Source organism: Pagrus major, chromosome 21 (assembly GCF_040436345.1).
Source record: "Pagrus major chromosome 21, Pma_NU_1.0".
NCBI classification, from domain to species: Eukaryota; Metazoa; Chordata; class Actinopteri; order Spariformes; family Sparidae; genus Pagrus; species Pagrus major.
In genome coordinates, this window is record NC_133235.1 from 29,504,470 (window position 1) to 29,521,526 (window position 17,057).

A 17,057-nucleotide genomic window follows, 5' to 3' on the forward strand; every position below is an offset into this window, starting at 1 on the left:
AGTCTGTTTTGGTTCAATTCTATCAAACGTGTACATTTATTTGTGTGTGTACAATGTGTCAAATCTAAATTGAATTATCAACATTACAAAATAAACATTAACCCATTGGTGAATAACAAGTATATTTACCACAGCATCACCAGCGTCACGTATTTTAACTGAAAGTTGAAATTTGGAGGTTTTATAGTCCCTTGAAGTTTAACACATCTGGCGTCGGATGTTCAAATGAGTAAAAACCGAGTATGAACCCAAGACTCACACTTGAATGTCGTGTCTGCGCCACTTGATGTCGCCATTTTCTCTTTCTTCCTCTTCTGTTTCGGGACTGAGCAGCGGTGTGCAAAGGATCTTGGGATATGTGAGGCCACGAAGGACAGTAGCGGTGCGTCCTCCAGAAAGAGGGAAAGGAAGGCTGCATTTGAAGGAGCCTTTGAATTTGGACAGCCTTCGCACAGCATTGTGACGTAATTGGCCTTCGAGGGCTGCAGCCCCTGAATTTGGACACAGCCGTAGTGTTGAGTGTTGATCAGTGGATGAGCTGCAGGTGTGCAGGTGTGCAGGATGATTGGCAGCAGCAGGTGGGCGGAGCATCAGCCAGAGACACAAACACTGAGGGAGGAGACAAACGCAAAGACAGGGAGCCAATCAGGAACAAGAGGGAGGAGACAAACGCAAAGACAAGGAGCCAATCAGGAACAAGAGGGAGGAGACAAAGACAGGGAGCCAATCAGGAACAAGAGGGAGGAGACAAACACAAAGACAGGGAGCCAATCAGGAACAAGAGGGAGGAGACAAACACCGAGAAACACAAGGAAGAGGGATGGACAAAGTCTAATCATGACAGTTTTGGTTAAAGTTTGAATGTTTTAGAGTCAAAAAGTTGTTTTTCTCGAGCCCTTCTGAAAACTTCTCCCGCTGTGACGTGACGTACAGTCAGCTGCTGCTGCTGCTGCTGCTGCTGCTGCTGCTGCTGCTGCTGCTGCTGCTGCTGCTGCTGCTGCTGCTGCTGATGATGATGATGATGACGCTGTGACAAATAAACACCTGAGCCCGTCTAATGTTCCTGCCTCTCCTCCGTGACTGAGAGCTACAGGCCTGCGTCTGTCTGAACATGGCCACACCCACACACACACACACACACACACACACACACACACACACACAGGAGGATGTCGTTCACTGTACAGGTAGTAAAGCCCAAAGAGGCAAAGTGATTGTGATTTTGGGGCTATATAAATAAAATTGATTTGATTTGATTAAAAAAAGCATCTTCCTACACCTCCAAGCTCAAATCTTCCAAGCTAACACTTTGGTCACCCTCATGCTTTCAGGGACAGTGAACTGTAACCTGCTAACGGCTGAGTGGGAGCGTCAGATGGACTCGCTCGTTAACAATTTCAATATTAAAGACAATGAAGAGAACGAATCATTCACAGTACGTCTCAACTTTTATCTCATTTAGACTTTTTATTGGCACACAAATAACACATATTGTAAAAAGTTTGGAAAAAAACCCCTCAACCCACACGTGAATATAAGCAGCTGCATTCAGAGAAACAACACGTACAGAGAACGTCATTCAAAATACAAACTGTGCTGCAAATGTTTAACATCAGCAAAGGTTTTACAAGATAAGATTTATTTGTTGTTTTCCAACAAAATATAGATTCAGATGACACAGATCCTTTTCAAGAGCAGATTACAAATCGTTCCCTCATCGTCTCAGTCTTTTACGTGCAATATTTGATCATTCATCATTTGTATTGCTTGTTTTTATCTTTTATTCTGAATCTTTTGTTATTTTAACTTTTTGCAATAGGTGTGCATTAGTCTGTCAACCTGTTTTTATACCATGGTTTGTTTTTCAGTCACTTGTAAAGCACATTGAATTCCTGTTTGATTCGTCTGAAAGCTGCTATATGAATAAAGTTTGATTGATTAATTGATTAGTGATAAAGTGAAAACAAAAATCTTAGGGTACGTGTCCGCAGGGGCGTCATTTTGTCACGCCTGATGAAAAACAGGCTACGTAAACACCGGCTGCACCCGATTGGACGAATGCCACTCGATTAGCCGTGTGCAAATGTGTTTCTGAAGACATTTTAGGATAAAAAAGCGCCGCAGCTGCAGAATCTGTCTTCATTTTCACTCAACAATCTTTAGGTTTTTTATGGTTTTTACCTGATTTGAATAAAGTTACCAGAATTTTAACTTAATACAAACGAGGAGCGGGCGACGTGACACCACGTCTCATGAAACATGATGCGCCGCTCCCAGAATGCATCGCGGGGCTTCCTGCAAAGACAATGAGTGAGAAGCGTGAAAATGACGGATCCTGTGGACACGTACCTCAGAACAGCACAACATTATATCGTCACCACACGCATTATAATATAAACACAGTATTATGAATTCATGTCAAACACATTTTTACAAAGCTAGAGCGCATGCATGTCCTAAAATATGGAGTGAAACTACTGAGGTAAACTGCTGCAGGGTAAGTAATATCTGTTTTGTTGTGAGCTGTGTTTGAGCTTCAGGTGAGAGTGGAAATTCTCTCTGCTACGTTCCTGAACCCGTCACCTACGACACACGTCAGAGCCACTGGTCCGAATCAAAAGAAGGAGCTGAGAGAAACTAAAACTTCTGACAGATGAAATGAAACTTATCGTAGTCAGACTTGCTGAACCACCGATGGTCCTCGTCTTTGCTCATGACAGCACTCCTGTCGCAATCCCCTGTTTTTTCCCCTAGAGCCCAGCGGTTGAACTCTAAGCGATAATCAGCGACCCAGAACCACACCTCCAGGATGCAGGTGTAGTGAAGGCCCAGCCACACGTAGGGAGTCCCGGCGTTCCTGGCCTTCAGCTCAGCCAGGGTCTGGTCATCTTCATCAAGGATGGTAGCCAGGTCCATGTAATTCTCCCTGCAGTACTCAATGGCATGTTCCCACGTCTTCTTCTGCTCGATCAGCTGAAAGGGTGAATCTACAAATAAATGAAAACATTGGTTTGAAATGTCTCCAGTGAATTTAAAACTAAATAAGTAAGTAAGTCATCACGGCCTCATCCTCATGACAGAAACAACCTTCAACTTTTTATCCTCGTGAAGGAACAGTTCACCCAAAAATGAAGGTCAGCCTTTAAGTATTCACCCCCATGCCGATGTTAAGTCGGCTGAAGTTACAGGGTGAAGAGTGTAAAAAGTCTCTTTTCAAATAACTTTCAGATCTCTTTTTTTTTTAAAAAGTTTTAAATCTAGTAACACTGTTTTGCCGTGAAGCTCCAGAAATGTTTTGTGGACTTCAGAACTTCAAACCCCATGAGGGTGAGTAGATAATGACTCAATCTGAATTTGTTGGGTGAACTGTTCCTTTAAGTTTGTAAAACAATAAAAGAGCAAAATGTAACTGTCCATAAAATTGTGATAAAATCTATGAATAACAGTACGATCTGTCAGTTTCCTCAGAATCACATGAACCTTGTGGATTGAAAAAAATGACAGATTTCAAGTGATTTTGTTTTGTCTTTGTGTCCCTGCATCAAACCTTGAGCTCCATTTAAATTCGACCTGTAAATACGCTTCGTGTCAACATTTTCACTGTCATGGAAACGTTTGAGTCGAGCGTCATCTCCTGCATGTGTGCAGGAGCAACTCACTGATGGAGACTGGATCAGAACATTTCTGTACCTTTTTCCTTGCCGTAGATCTTCACTTCACACAGAATCAAAGGCTTTGTTCCTGGTAAGAACACGGTGACGTAGCGTCCTGACACTTGTTTAGTACAAGTATAGTTATTCCACTGTTCAACTGTGAAGTTTGTCATCTCTGTACAGCTGAAAGAAAGAGAAAGAGGAACAGACAGTTGGAGGGAGATTAACAGAAAGGCCATAAACAGTGATGCTTCTGTGGGATGAAATCTCTGATTCGCTCTGAAGAAGCTGAAAAAAGGTAGAAAGTCCCACAGTCACCTCGGCATCAAACACACAATGACACAGAAACAGTTTCCACCCATAATCCTGAACCTTTTGTTGGTTTCACCACATCTGTTATATTCAAGGTTCAATTCTGCAACATTCAATATATTTAGTCAGTTCTAATCCTCGAGGCCAATCATGGACACATCACATGCAGAGTAAAAACACTGGACATACAGAAGCTTGAAAATGTGAAGCTATTTAAAGTAACATGAAGGTATTACATTGTGTTGTTGGTGCCGTTGTTCTCACGAGAGTTCCCGATGTGGATCCGAGCACCGCTCATATCAGTATTGTGTTGGTTAATGTTGTAGATACTGATACAAGAAATGTTGTAGACACCCAGCAGGTCAATTCTCCACCAGGGGTTCAGCTCGTCATTGGTGTTTGCACAAAGTGTCTTATTCCCATCAGTAGCTCTTACAGAAGAGTAGGAGACATGTTCTTCATCTGTGTAGTTTGATGACTGGGATGTGAAGCTGTTTGTTGTGTTGATGAGATCTGTGTAAGAAAACAAAACAACGCAGGATGATTCACTTTAAAATATTAAGAATCCATGAATGTCTTTCTAGAAAAGAAGATTTGAAGAGAAGATTTAGAAGTTGTTAATGATGTCGTCCGCCTGAAAACTGTATAAACAAACTGACCTTAAAGGACAACACACTTTGTTTATATGTGGCGGACCCTGCCACCTTTCCAGCTACAAAACAATATTTAAATGTTTTTACATGACTCGAGAATAATTAAACCGATCAGTGTAAAATAATGTATTCAGTCCTACCTCCTGTTTCAGGACACTTGATGCACTGTGCACCTCCTGTGAAGTGATAAACGACAGAATATTAAATATTAAAGGATGACAATAATAATAATCATAATAACTGCATTTATATAACACTTTTCTAAACAAGGTTACAAAGTGCGTCACAGAAAAAAATGAATCAACAGCCGATAAAAAAACACAACTGGAGAATAAAACACAACAAAATAAAAAAGGTCGAGTTAGAGTAAGATGATGAAACCCAAAATGTATTAAGAGTTCATGAATTAGATTTAGAAGTTGTTAATGATGTCGTCCGCCTGAAAACTGTATAAACAAACTGACCTTTAAGGGACAACACACTTTGTTTATATGTGGCGGACCCCGCCACCTTTCCAGCTTCAAACAGAGTTCTGCGGACCTTATTTTCCTCTGAGAACAGCTTGTTTATTCACTTCAATTTGTATCATTACCTCATTTATATTGTAAATATTAAAATTCTGAGTTTCCTTCTCCAAATCTAATCGTGCTCCTTTAAAGCTTTAAAAGTGATAAGTAGAGTTTTAAAATCAACATGAAATAAAACAGGGAGTCAGCGTCAGGTGGGTAGGATGAGAGTAACGTGCTCAAAAGTGCGGCAACACGGTGGAGAGAGGTCTGACTGATGCGGTATGAAGTTGCACTGCAGTAATCTAAAGCGTGGAAAACTTAATGCAAATCACAGAATCAAGAATGATCTGAAATTAGAACAAACGAGACTGGACGACACTCGAAGCAAAGATCTGCATCAAAGATCACACGGAGATGTCTCACGGTTTGTGTAACGTGACTGCTCTGAAATAAAAAAATGATCAATAAATAAATACATTTTTTTTAAAGTGCATTTAATCCCAAACCTTTTGTTGAGCCACGGCACCCGTTGCTGTTCATGCACTGTGCACCTCCTGTGAAGTGTGAATATTATTTAAGTTTTAAATTTCTGTTTCCATTCAGATGTTTTTATTTCAGTAATGTCAAAGTAACTGGCAGCTATGACATCATTGCTGGGTAATACAGCAGAATTACAATATCCAGTCCTTCAACACTTAGTGCAGAGCAGTTAACAGGAAGAAAATAAATAACTACTTTTTTACTCCTGATTCACATTTTTGTGGATCTGCTCTGCGTCTCATTCTGTGTACGAGTCATTTAAAAAGAGCTGCTCACCAATCAGAGAGATGAACAACAGACGCCACAGCATCTTGACTGTGGAGGAGAAAATACAGAAATATCTATCAGTTAAATGTTGGACACAGACGACCACACACAACTAAATGAAGAGCTTTAATTGCACTAATGAACCTATTTTTAGCTGTATAAGAAAGAGAAAGACTTTGTGAGGACTCTGTAACATTAGTGAAAATAAAAGACAGTTTAAGTTGCTCTAACCTCACTCACCTTGTTCGCCTCCTCTCTCCACAGTGACTGATGCCCTCTCCTACAGCTGTATATGTGTTTATCACCCCTCCCCGCTGCTGCCTGTATGGAAATAGACTAATCTCACTAAACGTCACCTCTCCTGGTCACCACTCAGAGTACAGCTGCTGTTTTCAGCAACACCTGCAGACCAATTTACATGTCTCTCGAGGTTCACTTTTCCCCAATGAACACACTGTGTTTCACATTCAAATGACTTGGCATGTCTTTGGTATCAGCTTCAACAGAGGAGGTTGTGAGTGTATAAATGATAGATTATCTTCATATACAAATCTATCCCCGCTGCCTTCAGGAAGGTATTGATATTTGTCGGTTCGCTGCAAAATAAATTTGGTTACGCGTTTCATACGAAGGTTAATAAATGGGACCTTTGATGAACTCTGAGTGAAAACACACTCACATCTACTGACACTACATTAAACACTGTTAATGCTTTATTAACATTGTAACAAGCATCTTGAAGTTCATCTTAAATTTCTGTTGTCAAATAGGGCAAAAAATATTAATTAATAATTTCCTCACTGCAACATTCATCTACAGAAATGTAAAGATTATTTATCTATTTATTTATTTATTTATTTTTTAAGGACCTTTTAGGATACAGCTTTAAGAATGGTATTCTTAGCTCTTTCCTTTTAGTCTCTTTCTTATTATTCCTAACTACTTTTAACTTATTTTAATGTTGATTTTATCCTGTTTTCTTTTTATCTTCTGGCTCCAGTGTTTTCCTCTCGGGGCCCCTCCACGTTGGGAGTAGTTTGATCCGCCTGTGGGGGTGCTGCCCCGGGGGCTGTCCTGGCCTGGAGGGATGGGGGTGGCACTGCACCACGGCCATCTCCACAGCCGTGGTGTGGGCTCCTCTGTCTGTCCTGGTTGGGCGGTTCCTGTGGCGGTGCCCCCTTGTGGCCACATATTTACATGACCTCCCGCCGTGGATGGCTCCCCAACGATGCTTTCCTCACCTGGATCCTCAGTGCCCAGCCATACCATGTCTTAATGAGTGTATGTTTGCGGCTGTGTGTGCATGCCTAAGTGAGTGAGTAGGTGCGTGTCTTGTGCGTATGTGTGTGCTGGCGTGTGTGACCAGGAACCAGGAAATACTCCGAAGGCTGGACCGTCCCATTTAACAACGGTGGACGTGGCCTTCAAGGTCTCTCCGAAGGACACGGCCTTCGTGGGCCGCAAAGGCCGCGTCCTTGAAGGCTGCAGCCCCTGAATTTGGACACAGCCACTATCTCACTCCAGTCTTCATCAGTTCACCTGTGTGGTACCGTTGAGACCAGCCTGTGCTGATGGGCACTGATGACGGTGTCATGCATCAGAGACTGGGAACAGTGGGTAGAATATCTTCTGGGGGATAAACGACCTGTGACCTCGCTGTCTGTTTCAGGAAGATGGGAAGTCACGTTACTGTTATCTCTGTCTCTCAGTGGAGGTTGAGGAACTGACTTCAGGGACTTAGGGTCAGCTGGGAATTGTTCACATGTTCTGAGTGGAGAGGGAGTGAACCTTCCATCAAGGGAGGGTTAGTGTTCGTGTGAATCGGAGTAACCAGAATCACATTGGCTGAACGACTGTGGTGGGGAAAGACATCCTGACCTAAGCCAGCGAATGACATCCTCCTGTGTGTGTGTGTGTGTGTGTGTGTGTGTGTGTGTGTGTGTGTGTGTGTGTGTGTGTGTGTGTGTGTGTGTGCGTGTTCAGCCACACCCATACAGGGGGTATGGGTGTGGCCATGTTCAGACAGACGCAGGCCTGTAGCTCTCAGTCACGGAGGAGAGGCAGGAGCATTAGACGGGCTCAGGTGTTTATTCGTCACAGCGTCATCATCAGCAGCAGCAGCTGACTGTATGTCACGTCACAGCGGGAGAAGTTTTCAGAAGGGCTCGAGAAAAACAACTTTTTGACTCTAAAACATTCAAACTTTAACCAAAACCGTCATGATTAGACTTTGTCCATCCCTCTTCCTTGTGTTTCTCGGTGTTTGTCTCCTCCCTCTTGTTCCTGATTGGCTCCCTGTCTTTGCGTTTGTCTCCTCCCTCTTGTTCCTGATTGGCTCCCTGTCTTTGTCTCCTCCCTCTTGTTCCTGATTGGCTCCCTGTCTTTGCGTTTGTCTCCTCCCTCAGTGTTTGTGTCTCTGGCTGATGCTCCGCCCGCCTGCTGCTGCCAATCATCCTGCACACCTGCAGCTCATCCACTGATCAACACTCAACACAGTCTTCATCAGTTCACCTGTGCGGTGCCGTTCAGACCAGCCTGTGCAGCTCAGTGTGTTCTTGGAGTAAAACTCTTGATTGTCTGATTAATACTTGCTGTCCTGTCCTTTCCTGTCCAGTCCTCATCAGCCTCCTTCAACCAGCCTCCACGCCTCCCTGCTTCAGAACCATCCTACAATGAACTCAAACCTTAACCGACAGCTTTATCCGTGTCCTGCTTTTTGGGTCCCACAAGTTTGAAACACATGAAAAATGTATATTTTTGGATTTGAATACATAAGGAGCACTATTGGGAAGCAACAGAATGATATAAAAACCTCAAAAACACTTAGAATAAGAAATAAAGCTGGTTATTATGAATCTAATCAGCCTTCTCTTTTTCGGATCCTACACCTCAAAATCTTTGGACATTGTGTATTTAAAAACTGTGGAAATTTGACTTATTCGAGATGTGAACAGAAGCCTCCCCGTCTGTAGTAGTGGTAGAGCGTGTGAGGAGTGCCGGAGTAACTGCCCAGGGTTCAAATCCGACCTGTATGTCTAGTCTCCTCTCTGTCAATAAAGCCATGAAAGAAATCATTTAAAAACAAGACTCGGGTCACAGTTACAGCCTGAACACACGACCCTCGCTCAAATGAAAGGGACCGCTGCCGGTTTACGACCACAACGCCTGATTTTGGTCTGAGTGAGCGAAGCAACAGGTGAATGAGTGACCCTGCCGAGGCCACCGCTCACCTCAGCCAGGTGACTTATGTAAGAGGGTTTCCAGTCGAGCTAACCAGAGCTCAGCAACACGTGGCAGTCGGTCATCGGCCTCAGCTCGGCACATTTGTTTAAATGTAGCGTGCAACTGATAAACAAATGTATTTCACAGCAAATGTACGAACAATATACTTCACCTAGAGGAGAACAGAAGAGAAGAGAAGATTTGTATATGAAAATAAAGTGTATTTTTACACACACACCGTATTATGCATGTAAATGACTCGCTCCCTTACGGTAGATTGACCCGAGGGAGCGTACAAATCATATTATTTTGACAGATGTAAATTAGTCTGGAGGTGCTGTGACTGCTGAAAACAACAGCTGACCAGGAGAGGTGATGTCAAGTGAGATTAGTCTATTTCCATATGGCAGCAGCGGGGAGGGGTGATAAACACATATACAGCTGCAGGAGAGGGCATCAGTCACTGTGGAGAGAGGAGGTGAACAAGGTGAGTGAGGTTAGAGCAACTTAAACTGTCTTTTATTTTCATTAATGTTACAGAGTCCTCACAAAGTCTTTCTCTTTCTTATACAGCTAAAAATAGATTCATTAGTGCAATTAAAGCTCTTCATTTAGTTGTGTGTGGTCGTCTGTGTCCAACATTTAACTGATAGATATTTCTGTATTTTCTCCTCCACAGTCAAGATGCTGTGGCGTCTGTTGTTCATCTCTCTGATTGGTGAGCAGCTCTTTTTAAATGACTCGTACACAGAATGAGACGCAGAGCAGATCCACAAAAATGTGAATCAGGAGTAAAAAAGTAGTTGTTTATTTTCTTCCTGTTAACTGCTCTGCACTAAGTGTTGAAGGACTGGATATTGTAATTCTGCTGTATTACCCAGCAATGATGTCATAGCTGCCAGTTACTTTGACATTACTGAAATAAAAACATCTGAATGGAAACAGAAATTTAAAACTTAAATAATATTCACACTTCACAGGAGGTGCACAGTGCAAGAACAGCAACGGGTGCCGTGGCTCAGCAAGAGGTAGGATTAAATGCACTTTAAAAAAAACGTATTTATTTATTGATCATTTTTTTATTTCAGAGCAGTCACGTTACACAAACCGTGAGACATCTCCGTGTGATCTTTGATGCAGATCTTTGCTTCGAGTGTCGTCCAGTCTCGTTTGTTCTAATTTCAGATCATTCTTGATTCTGTGATTTGCATTAAGTTTTCCACGCTTTAGATTACTGCAGTGCAACTTCATACCGCATCAGTCAGACCTCTCTCCACCGTGTTGCCGCACTTTTGAGCACGTTACTCTCATCCTACCCAACTGACGCTGACTCCCTGTTTTATTTCATGTTGATTTCAAAACTCTACTTATCACTTTTAAAGCTTTAAAGGAGCACGATTAGATTTAAAGAAGGAATTCAAACTCAGAATTTTAATATTTACAATATAAATGAGGTAATGATACAAACTGAAGTGAATAAACAAGCTGTTCTCAGAGGAAAATAAGGTCCGCAGAACTCAGTTTGAAGCTGGAAAGGTGGCGGGGTCCGCCACATATAAACAAAGTGTGTTGTCCCTTTAAGGTCAGTTTGTTTATACAGTTTTCAGGCGGACGACATCATTAACAACTTCTAAATCTTCTCTTCAAATCTTCTTTTCTAGAAAGACATTCATGGATTCTTAATATTTTAAAGTGAATCATTCTGCGTTGTTTTGTTTTCTTACACAGATCTCATCAACACAACAAACAGCATCACATCCCAGTCATCAAACTACACAGATAAAGAACAGGTCTCCTACTCTTCTGTAAGAGCTACTGATGGGGATAAGAAAGTTTGTGCAAAGACCAATGACGAGCTGAACCCCTGGTGGAGAATTGACCTGCTGGATGTCTACAACATTTCTTGTATCAGAATCAACAACAAAAAAAAACACAATATCGAAGGTGCTCTGATCCACATCGGGAACTCTCGTGAGAACAACGGCACCAACAACACAATGTAATACCTTCATGTTACTTTAAATAGCTTCACGTTTTCAAGCTTCTGTATGTCCAGTGTTTGTACTCTGCATGTGATGTGTCCATGATTGGCCTCGAGGATTAGAACTGACTAAATATATTGAATGTTGCAGAATTGAACCTTGAATATAACAGATGTGGTGAAACCAACAAAAGGTTCAGGATTATGGGTGGAAACTGTTTCTGTGTCATTGTGTGTTTGATGCCGAGGTGACTGTGGGACTTTCTACCTTTTTTCAGCTTCTTCAGAGCGAATCAGAGATTTCATCCCACAGAAGCATCACTGTTTATGGCCTTTCTGTTAATCTCCCTCCAACTGTCTGTTCCTCTTTCTCTTTCTTTCAGCTGTACAGAGATGACAAAATTCAAAAAAGGGAAGTGGAATAACTTTGCCTGTACTGAACAAGTGTCAGGACGCTACGTCACCGTGGTCTTACCAGGAACAAAGCCTTTGATTCTGTGTGAAGTGAAGATCTACAGCAAGAAAATAGGTACAGAAATGTTCTGATCCAGTCTCCATCAGTGAGTTGCTCCTGCACACATGCAGGAGATGACGCTCGACTCAAATGTTTCCATTACAGTGAAAATGTTTTCATCTCACCCTCTTCATCTCTGGTTTGTCCTGTGTTTTATCATTTGAAACTTAAAGGAGTACTACGTAATTTTTGGAGAAGAAATTCAAGCTCAGAATTTTAATATTTATAATATAAATGAGGTAATGATACAAATTGAAGTGAATAAACAAGCTGTTCTCAGAGGAAAATAAGGTCCGCAGAACTCTGTTTGAAGCTGGAAAGGTGGCAGGGTCCGCCACATATAAACAAAGTGTGTTGTCCCTTTAAGGTCAGTTTGTTTAAACAGTTTTCAGGTGGACAACATCATTAACAACTTCTAAATCTAATTCATGAACTCTTAATACATTTTGGGTTTCATCATCTTACTCTAACTCGACCTTTTTTATTTTGTTGTGTTTTATTCTCCAGTTGTGTTATTTTTTCATTTGCGGTTGATTCATTTTTTTCTGTGACGCACTTTATAACCTTGTTTAGAAAAGTGCTATATAAATACATTTATTATGATTATTATTATTGTCATCCTTTAATATTTAATATTCTGTCGTTTATCACTTCACAGGAGGTGCACAGTGCATCAAGTGTCCTGAAACAGGAGGTAGGACTGAATACATTATTTTACACTGAGCGGTTTAATTATTCTCGAGTCATGTAAAAACATTTAAATATTGTTTTGTAGCTGGAAAGGTGGCAGGGTCCGCCACATATAAACAAAGTGTGTTGTCCCTTTAAGGTCAGTTTGTTTATACAGTTTTCAGGCGGACGACATCATTAACAACTTCTAAATCTTCTCTTCAAATCTTCTTTTCTAGAAAGACATTCATGGATTCTTAATATTTTAAAGTGAATCGTTTCTGCGTTGTTTTGTTTTCTTACACAGATCTCATTGACACAACAAACAGCATCACATCCCAGTCATCAAACTTCACAGCTAACAAACAGGTCCCCTACTCTTCTGTAAGAGCGACTGATGGGGATGAGGAAGTTTGTGCAAACACCATCCCCAAGCTGAAGGACCCCTGGTGGAGAATTGACCTGCTGGGTGTCTACAACATTTCTTGTATCAGTATCTACAACATTAACCAACACAATACTGATATGAGCGGTGCTCAGATCCACATCGGGAACTCTCGTGAGAACAACGGCACCAACAACCCAATGTAATACCTTCATGTTACTTTAAATATCTTCACATTTTCAAGCTTCTGTATGTCCAGTGTTTTTACTCTGCATGTGATGTGTCCATGATTGGCCTCGAGGATTAGAACTGACTAAATATATTGAATGTTGCAGAATTGAACCTTGAATATAACAGATGTGGTGAAACCAACAAAAGGTTCAGGATTATGGGTGGAAACTGTTTCTGTGTCATTGTGTGTTTGACGCCGAGGTGACTGTGGGACTTTCTACCTTTTTTCAGCTTCTTCAGAGCGAATCAGAGATTTCATCCCACAGAAGCATCACTGTTTATGGCCTTTCTGTTAATCTCCCTCCAACTGTCTGTTCCTCTTTCTCTTTCTTTCAGCTGTACAAATATGACAAACTTCAAAAAAGGGCAGTGGAATGACTATACTTGTACTAAACAAGTGTCAGGGCGCTACGTCACCGTGGTCTTTCCAGAAGAAAGGCCTTTGATTCTGTGTGAAGTTGAGATCTACGGCAAGAAAATAGGTACAGAAATGTTCTGATCCACACACACACACACACAGTAACTGATGATAGACAGGGATGAGTTCAGTGTCTCCATTACAGTAACATGTTGACAAAAAGCGTTTACATTATAATGACAAACAGGAAACAAAATCACTTGAAAGCTTCATGTGAGTCCATGAGGAAACAGAAGAGCCGAGTGGTGCTTCAAAGACATTTTTATGTGCAGATGATATTTTTCTCATCTCACATCCTTGTTCTCCGTTTTGTCCCTTTGACTTTTACTCTCTAGTAGATGAGAACACACAGTTCAACAATCCTGGTTGTGTATGCGCCGTTAATAACCCTGTTCAGTGCTTCGATACTCAGTTTCAATTCATTTCACACCAATGTTTTCATTTATTTGTAGATTCACCCTTTCAGCTGATCAAGCAGAAGAAGATGTGGGAACATGCCCTGGAGTACTGCAGGGAGAGAGACATGGACCTGGCTACCATCCTTGATGAAGATGACCAGACCCTGGCTGAGCTGGAGGCCAGGAGAGCCGGGACTCCCTACGTGTGGCTGGGCCTTCACTACACCTGCATCCTGGAGGTGTGGTTCTGGGTCGCTGATTATTGCTTAGAGTTCAACCGCTGGGCTCCAGGGGAAAAAACAGGGGATTGTGACAGGAGTGCTGTCATGAGCAGAGCTGAGGGCCATCAGTGGTTCAGCAAGTCTGACTACGATGAGTTTCATTTCATCTGTCAGAAGTTTTAGTTTCTCTCAGCTCCTTCTTTTGATTCGGACCAGTGGCTCTGACGTGTGTCGTAGGTGACGGGTTCAGGAACGTAGCAGAGAGAATTTCCACTCTCACCTGAAGCTCAAACACAGCTCACAACAAAACAGATACCACTTACCCTGCAGCAGTTTATCTCAGTAGTTTCACTCCATATTTTAGGACATGCATGCGCTCTACATTAGATCTGTTAACACATTAGAAAATGTTTTCATCCTCTTATTGAAAAGGATCCTTGGTGTTTGAATCTAAATTTTGGTGATTAATCCTGATGTCAGAAAATGTTGCGAGATGTCTCTCGAATTTACAGAAATGCAAAACTCTGTCACCTTTGCTGATATAACACATTTGCAGCAAATAATATGTATATTTGAATGACACTCACTGTACATGTTATTTCCTCTGTATGCATACTGCTGACACTCATGTTAAGTTTTTAAGAGGGGACAGTGAAGACTGAAGACACAAACTTATATTTGTTTTTGTCTGTCAATAAAAGTCTAAATAAAAGTCGAGAGTCGATGTTTTTTCTTTTAAATTTCAATACCAGCCCGATATGTTTATAATACACAGCTAAAACTGTCACACAGCATAAAAATCAGGCGTCCCATGTTATCAGCCTTTCATTCTGTGGTCCTGGATGAGTTTTATTTATTATTATTAATTTATTTATTTTTATTTATTTATTTTCACTAGTTAAGGCAATTTACCTGAATTTTTGCCCATCGGCCAAATATACGCTGCCTCATAATAAAACTTAACCCTCATTCAACTAATCAGACCACATTAACATTTTTTTTAAAAATGTTCCACGTCAAAACCTACTATAAAAATACTATGACTATCACTACTACTATTAATTATACTGAAAATAAAAAATAAAAATTGCGTTTTTTATTTAAAAATACAGTGGCATCATGTAAACAAACTGATATTTAAAGGGGTTAAAATCCTGAAAATGAACAAACATTTGGTAATTATTATCAGGGCTGATGTTGGGTGAAAAATGTAACACAGTGAAAGTTGAAAATAATATTAATATATCGTATTTTTATGGCAGGTTTTGACATGGGACATTTTTTGTGGTCTGAGTAAATTCTTTTTTATTATCTTTTATCAGTTGCATGAGGGTTAAAGGACCTATTTGTAAGAAAAGCTGATTTTTGAGTGTCTTTGGGATGGTGGCTGACCCGTCTGGCCATCCCAAAGAGACTAAAAAAATCAACTTTTCAACAAAGTTTTATATGGGTCCATGATGTCTATTTATCTAAATTAAAATTTTGAAGAGTGAGTCCATTCCCTGCTCTAATCCAGGTTTTTTGACCAAACTCCAGTCAAACGGTCTAAACTCAGCAGTGCTGACAAACTATTAACCAATATTCTGTTACTATGCTGCCTATCTCTCAGAAACATACTGTAGCATACTGTTTAACTGCAATGGAGAAAGGTCGTGAACCTGAAGTGCCAGATTGTCTCTGTACTGTGAAAAAAGTCCAATTCACTTCATGTATTAGTGGCTTGTGGATTTTATCTCACCTGATAACAGCAAAGACCAATTAATGTTTTTATGATTTGCAGGTGAAGTCGACTGAAACTGGTCGACAGTTTGATAAGAACTGGCACTGAGGGGTTCGGATTATAACCTTCATTTCAATGGCATTTCAATAACCATATTTTCAACTTGTAACAGAATCTATAGGATGTTCGAACTTCTTTGCAAAAGCAGTGTGAAGGTGAAATCCTTTCGTACATCACAGCATTTATCAATGAACAAAAACATATCCTAAAGAAGTCTTTGCCAACGTTGAAAAGACAGTGGACATCTTTTTTTGTCTTTTTCAGACGAGACGAGAAAGCCATCCTTACAGGGTTCAAAATTAAAGCTTTTTCAATGCTATTTTAGACAACTTTTCAACTTCTTGTGGTTCAAAATTTAAGTTTTTTATGGCAGCAAAAGTTTACTCCTTGCAGCAAAAACTACAGGGAAGATTTGAACCCTGATCTTCAACCTCAGGAGTTTAAATGAGACATGCACTTCACAGGTGAGCTGTTAATCAGCTTTATTACATACCATGTTACAGGTAGACTAATATTCCAAGGTTGGATGACCGAAACAAAGCTGATTCTACATGTAAAGCTGCTACTAGATGAAATAGAGATGAACGGTTTGATAACAGGAGTCCACGTTCCTCAGTTTTCCCCAGCATTATTCTTTTTTGTCGTCTGTAATCTAGGTTATCTGATAAAGTCCAAAGAAGATGAAAGCAGTCAAATGAATGGTGAAAATAAAATAACTGCGTCTCAGTGTCTCTAGATAGAACATATCATATGGTTCACACGATAATTGTCGCCTGAATTAAAGTAAAGTAAAGTGAAGTGAAAAAGAAAAGACTGTATTTCTGCCAGCGGTTGAAATGTATCTGCTGGAGTTGTGAAAGAAACATTTTTATCAGATCTGACTTAATCATCACACTGGCTCTGCAGACAGCTGCTTCGTTAACGGCACCAAGTCTGAGGTATTTCTCTAAAACAAAGGCTGATTTACTGCCACAGTTGGTTTAGATCGGGCTTGTGTGATACAAGAAAGGGTCAGCGCCTGCAGCTACGATTAAAAGAGAGTTGACTCCATCAGTGGGCAGAGTGGATGCACGGTAAGTGAAGACGTGTCAGCGCCTGCTTAGTTTTAATGACGCAAAGCCTGCAAGCTTTCGGCTCAGGCAGAGGACTCCAGAGGGACACACACCACCATCTGGCTGTCGTTCCTGAACACGCAATAAGTTGAAGCCGTCAGAGACTAGTTGTGACTTTGTCCTCAAGTCTTATTAACACTCGTTCAGACTAAAGGCTGAAATAACTGAGAGCCGCTGTAGAGGATCAGAATG

General features: G+C 41.0%; 2 protein-coding genes and 1 long non-coding RNA gene across 3 annotated transcripts; 2 read left to right on the forward strand and 1 right to left on the reverse strand.

Annotated features, from left to right (window-relative positions):
* Positions 1-526: 526 nt before the first annotated feature.
* On the reverse strand, positions 527-7,203 carry LOC141017082 (uncharacterized). Its single transcript, XM_073491700.1, has 5 exons — positions 6,960-7,203; positions 4,202-4,478; positions 3,691-3,836; positions 2,652-2,987; positions 527-609 (listed from the first exon to the last, which is right to left on the reverse strand). The coding sequence occupies exons 1-5, from the start codon at positions 7,201-7,203 to the stop codon at positions 527-529; spliced, it is 1,086 nt and encodes a 361-aa protein (XP_073347801.1).
* A 2,630-nt stretch (positions 7,204-9,833) lies between these two features.
* LOC141016333 (uncharacterized) lies at positions 9,834-11,130 on the forward strand. The gene is made up of 3 exons (XR_012180602.1): positions 9,834-9,874; positions 10,137-10,184; positions 10,885-11,130. It is a non-coding gene; the product is annotated as an uncharacterized lncRNA (long non-coding RNA).
* Positions 11,131-12,768: 1,638 nt separating this feature from the next.
* On the forward strand, positions 12,769-14,212 carry LOC141016243 (macrophage mannose receptor 1-like). The gene is made up of 3 exons (XM_073490495.1): positions 12,769-12,907; positions 13,273-13,418; positions 13,807-14,212. The coding sequence occupies exons 1-3, from the start codon at positions 12,846-12,848 to the stop codon at positions 14,154-14,156; spliced, it is 558 nt and encodes a 185-aa protein (XP_073346596.1). The 5' UTR covers positions 12,769-12,845; the 3' UTR covers positions 14,157-14,212.
* The last annotated feature ends 2,845 nt before the right edge of the window (positions 14,213-17,057 follow it).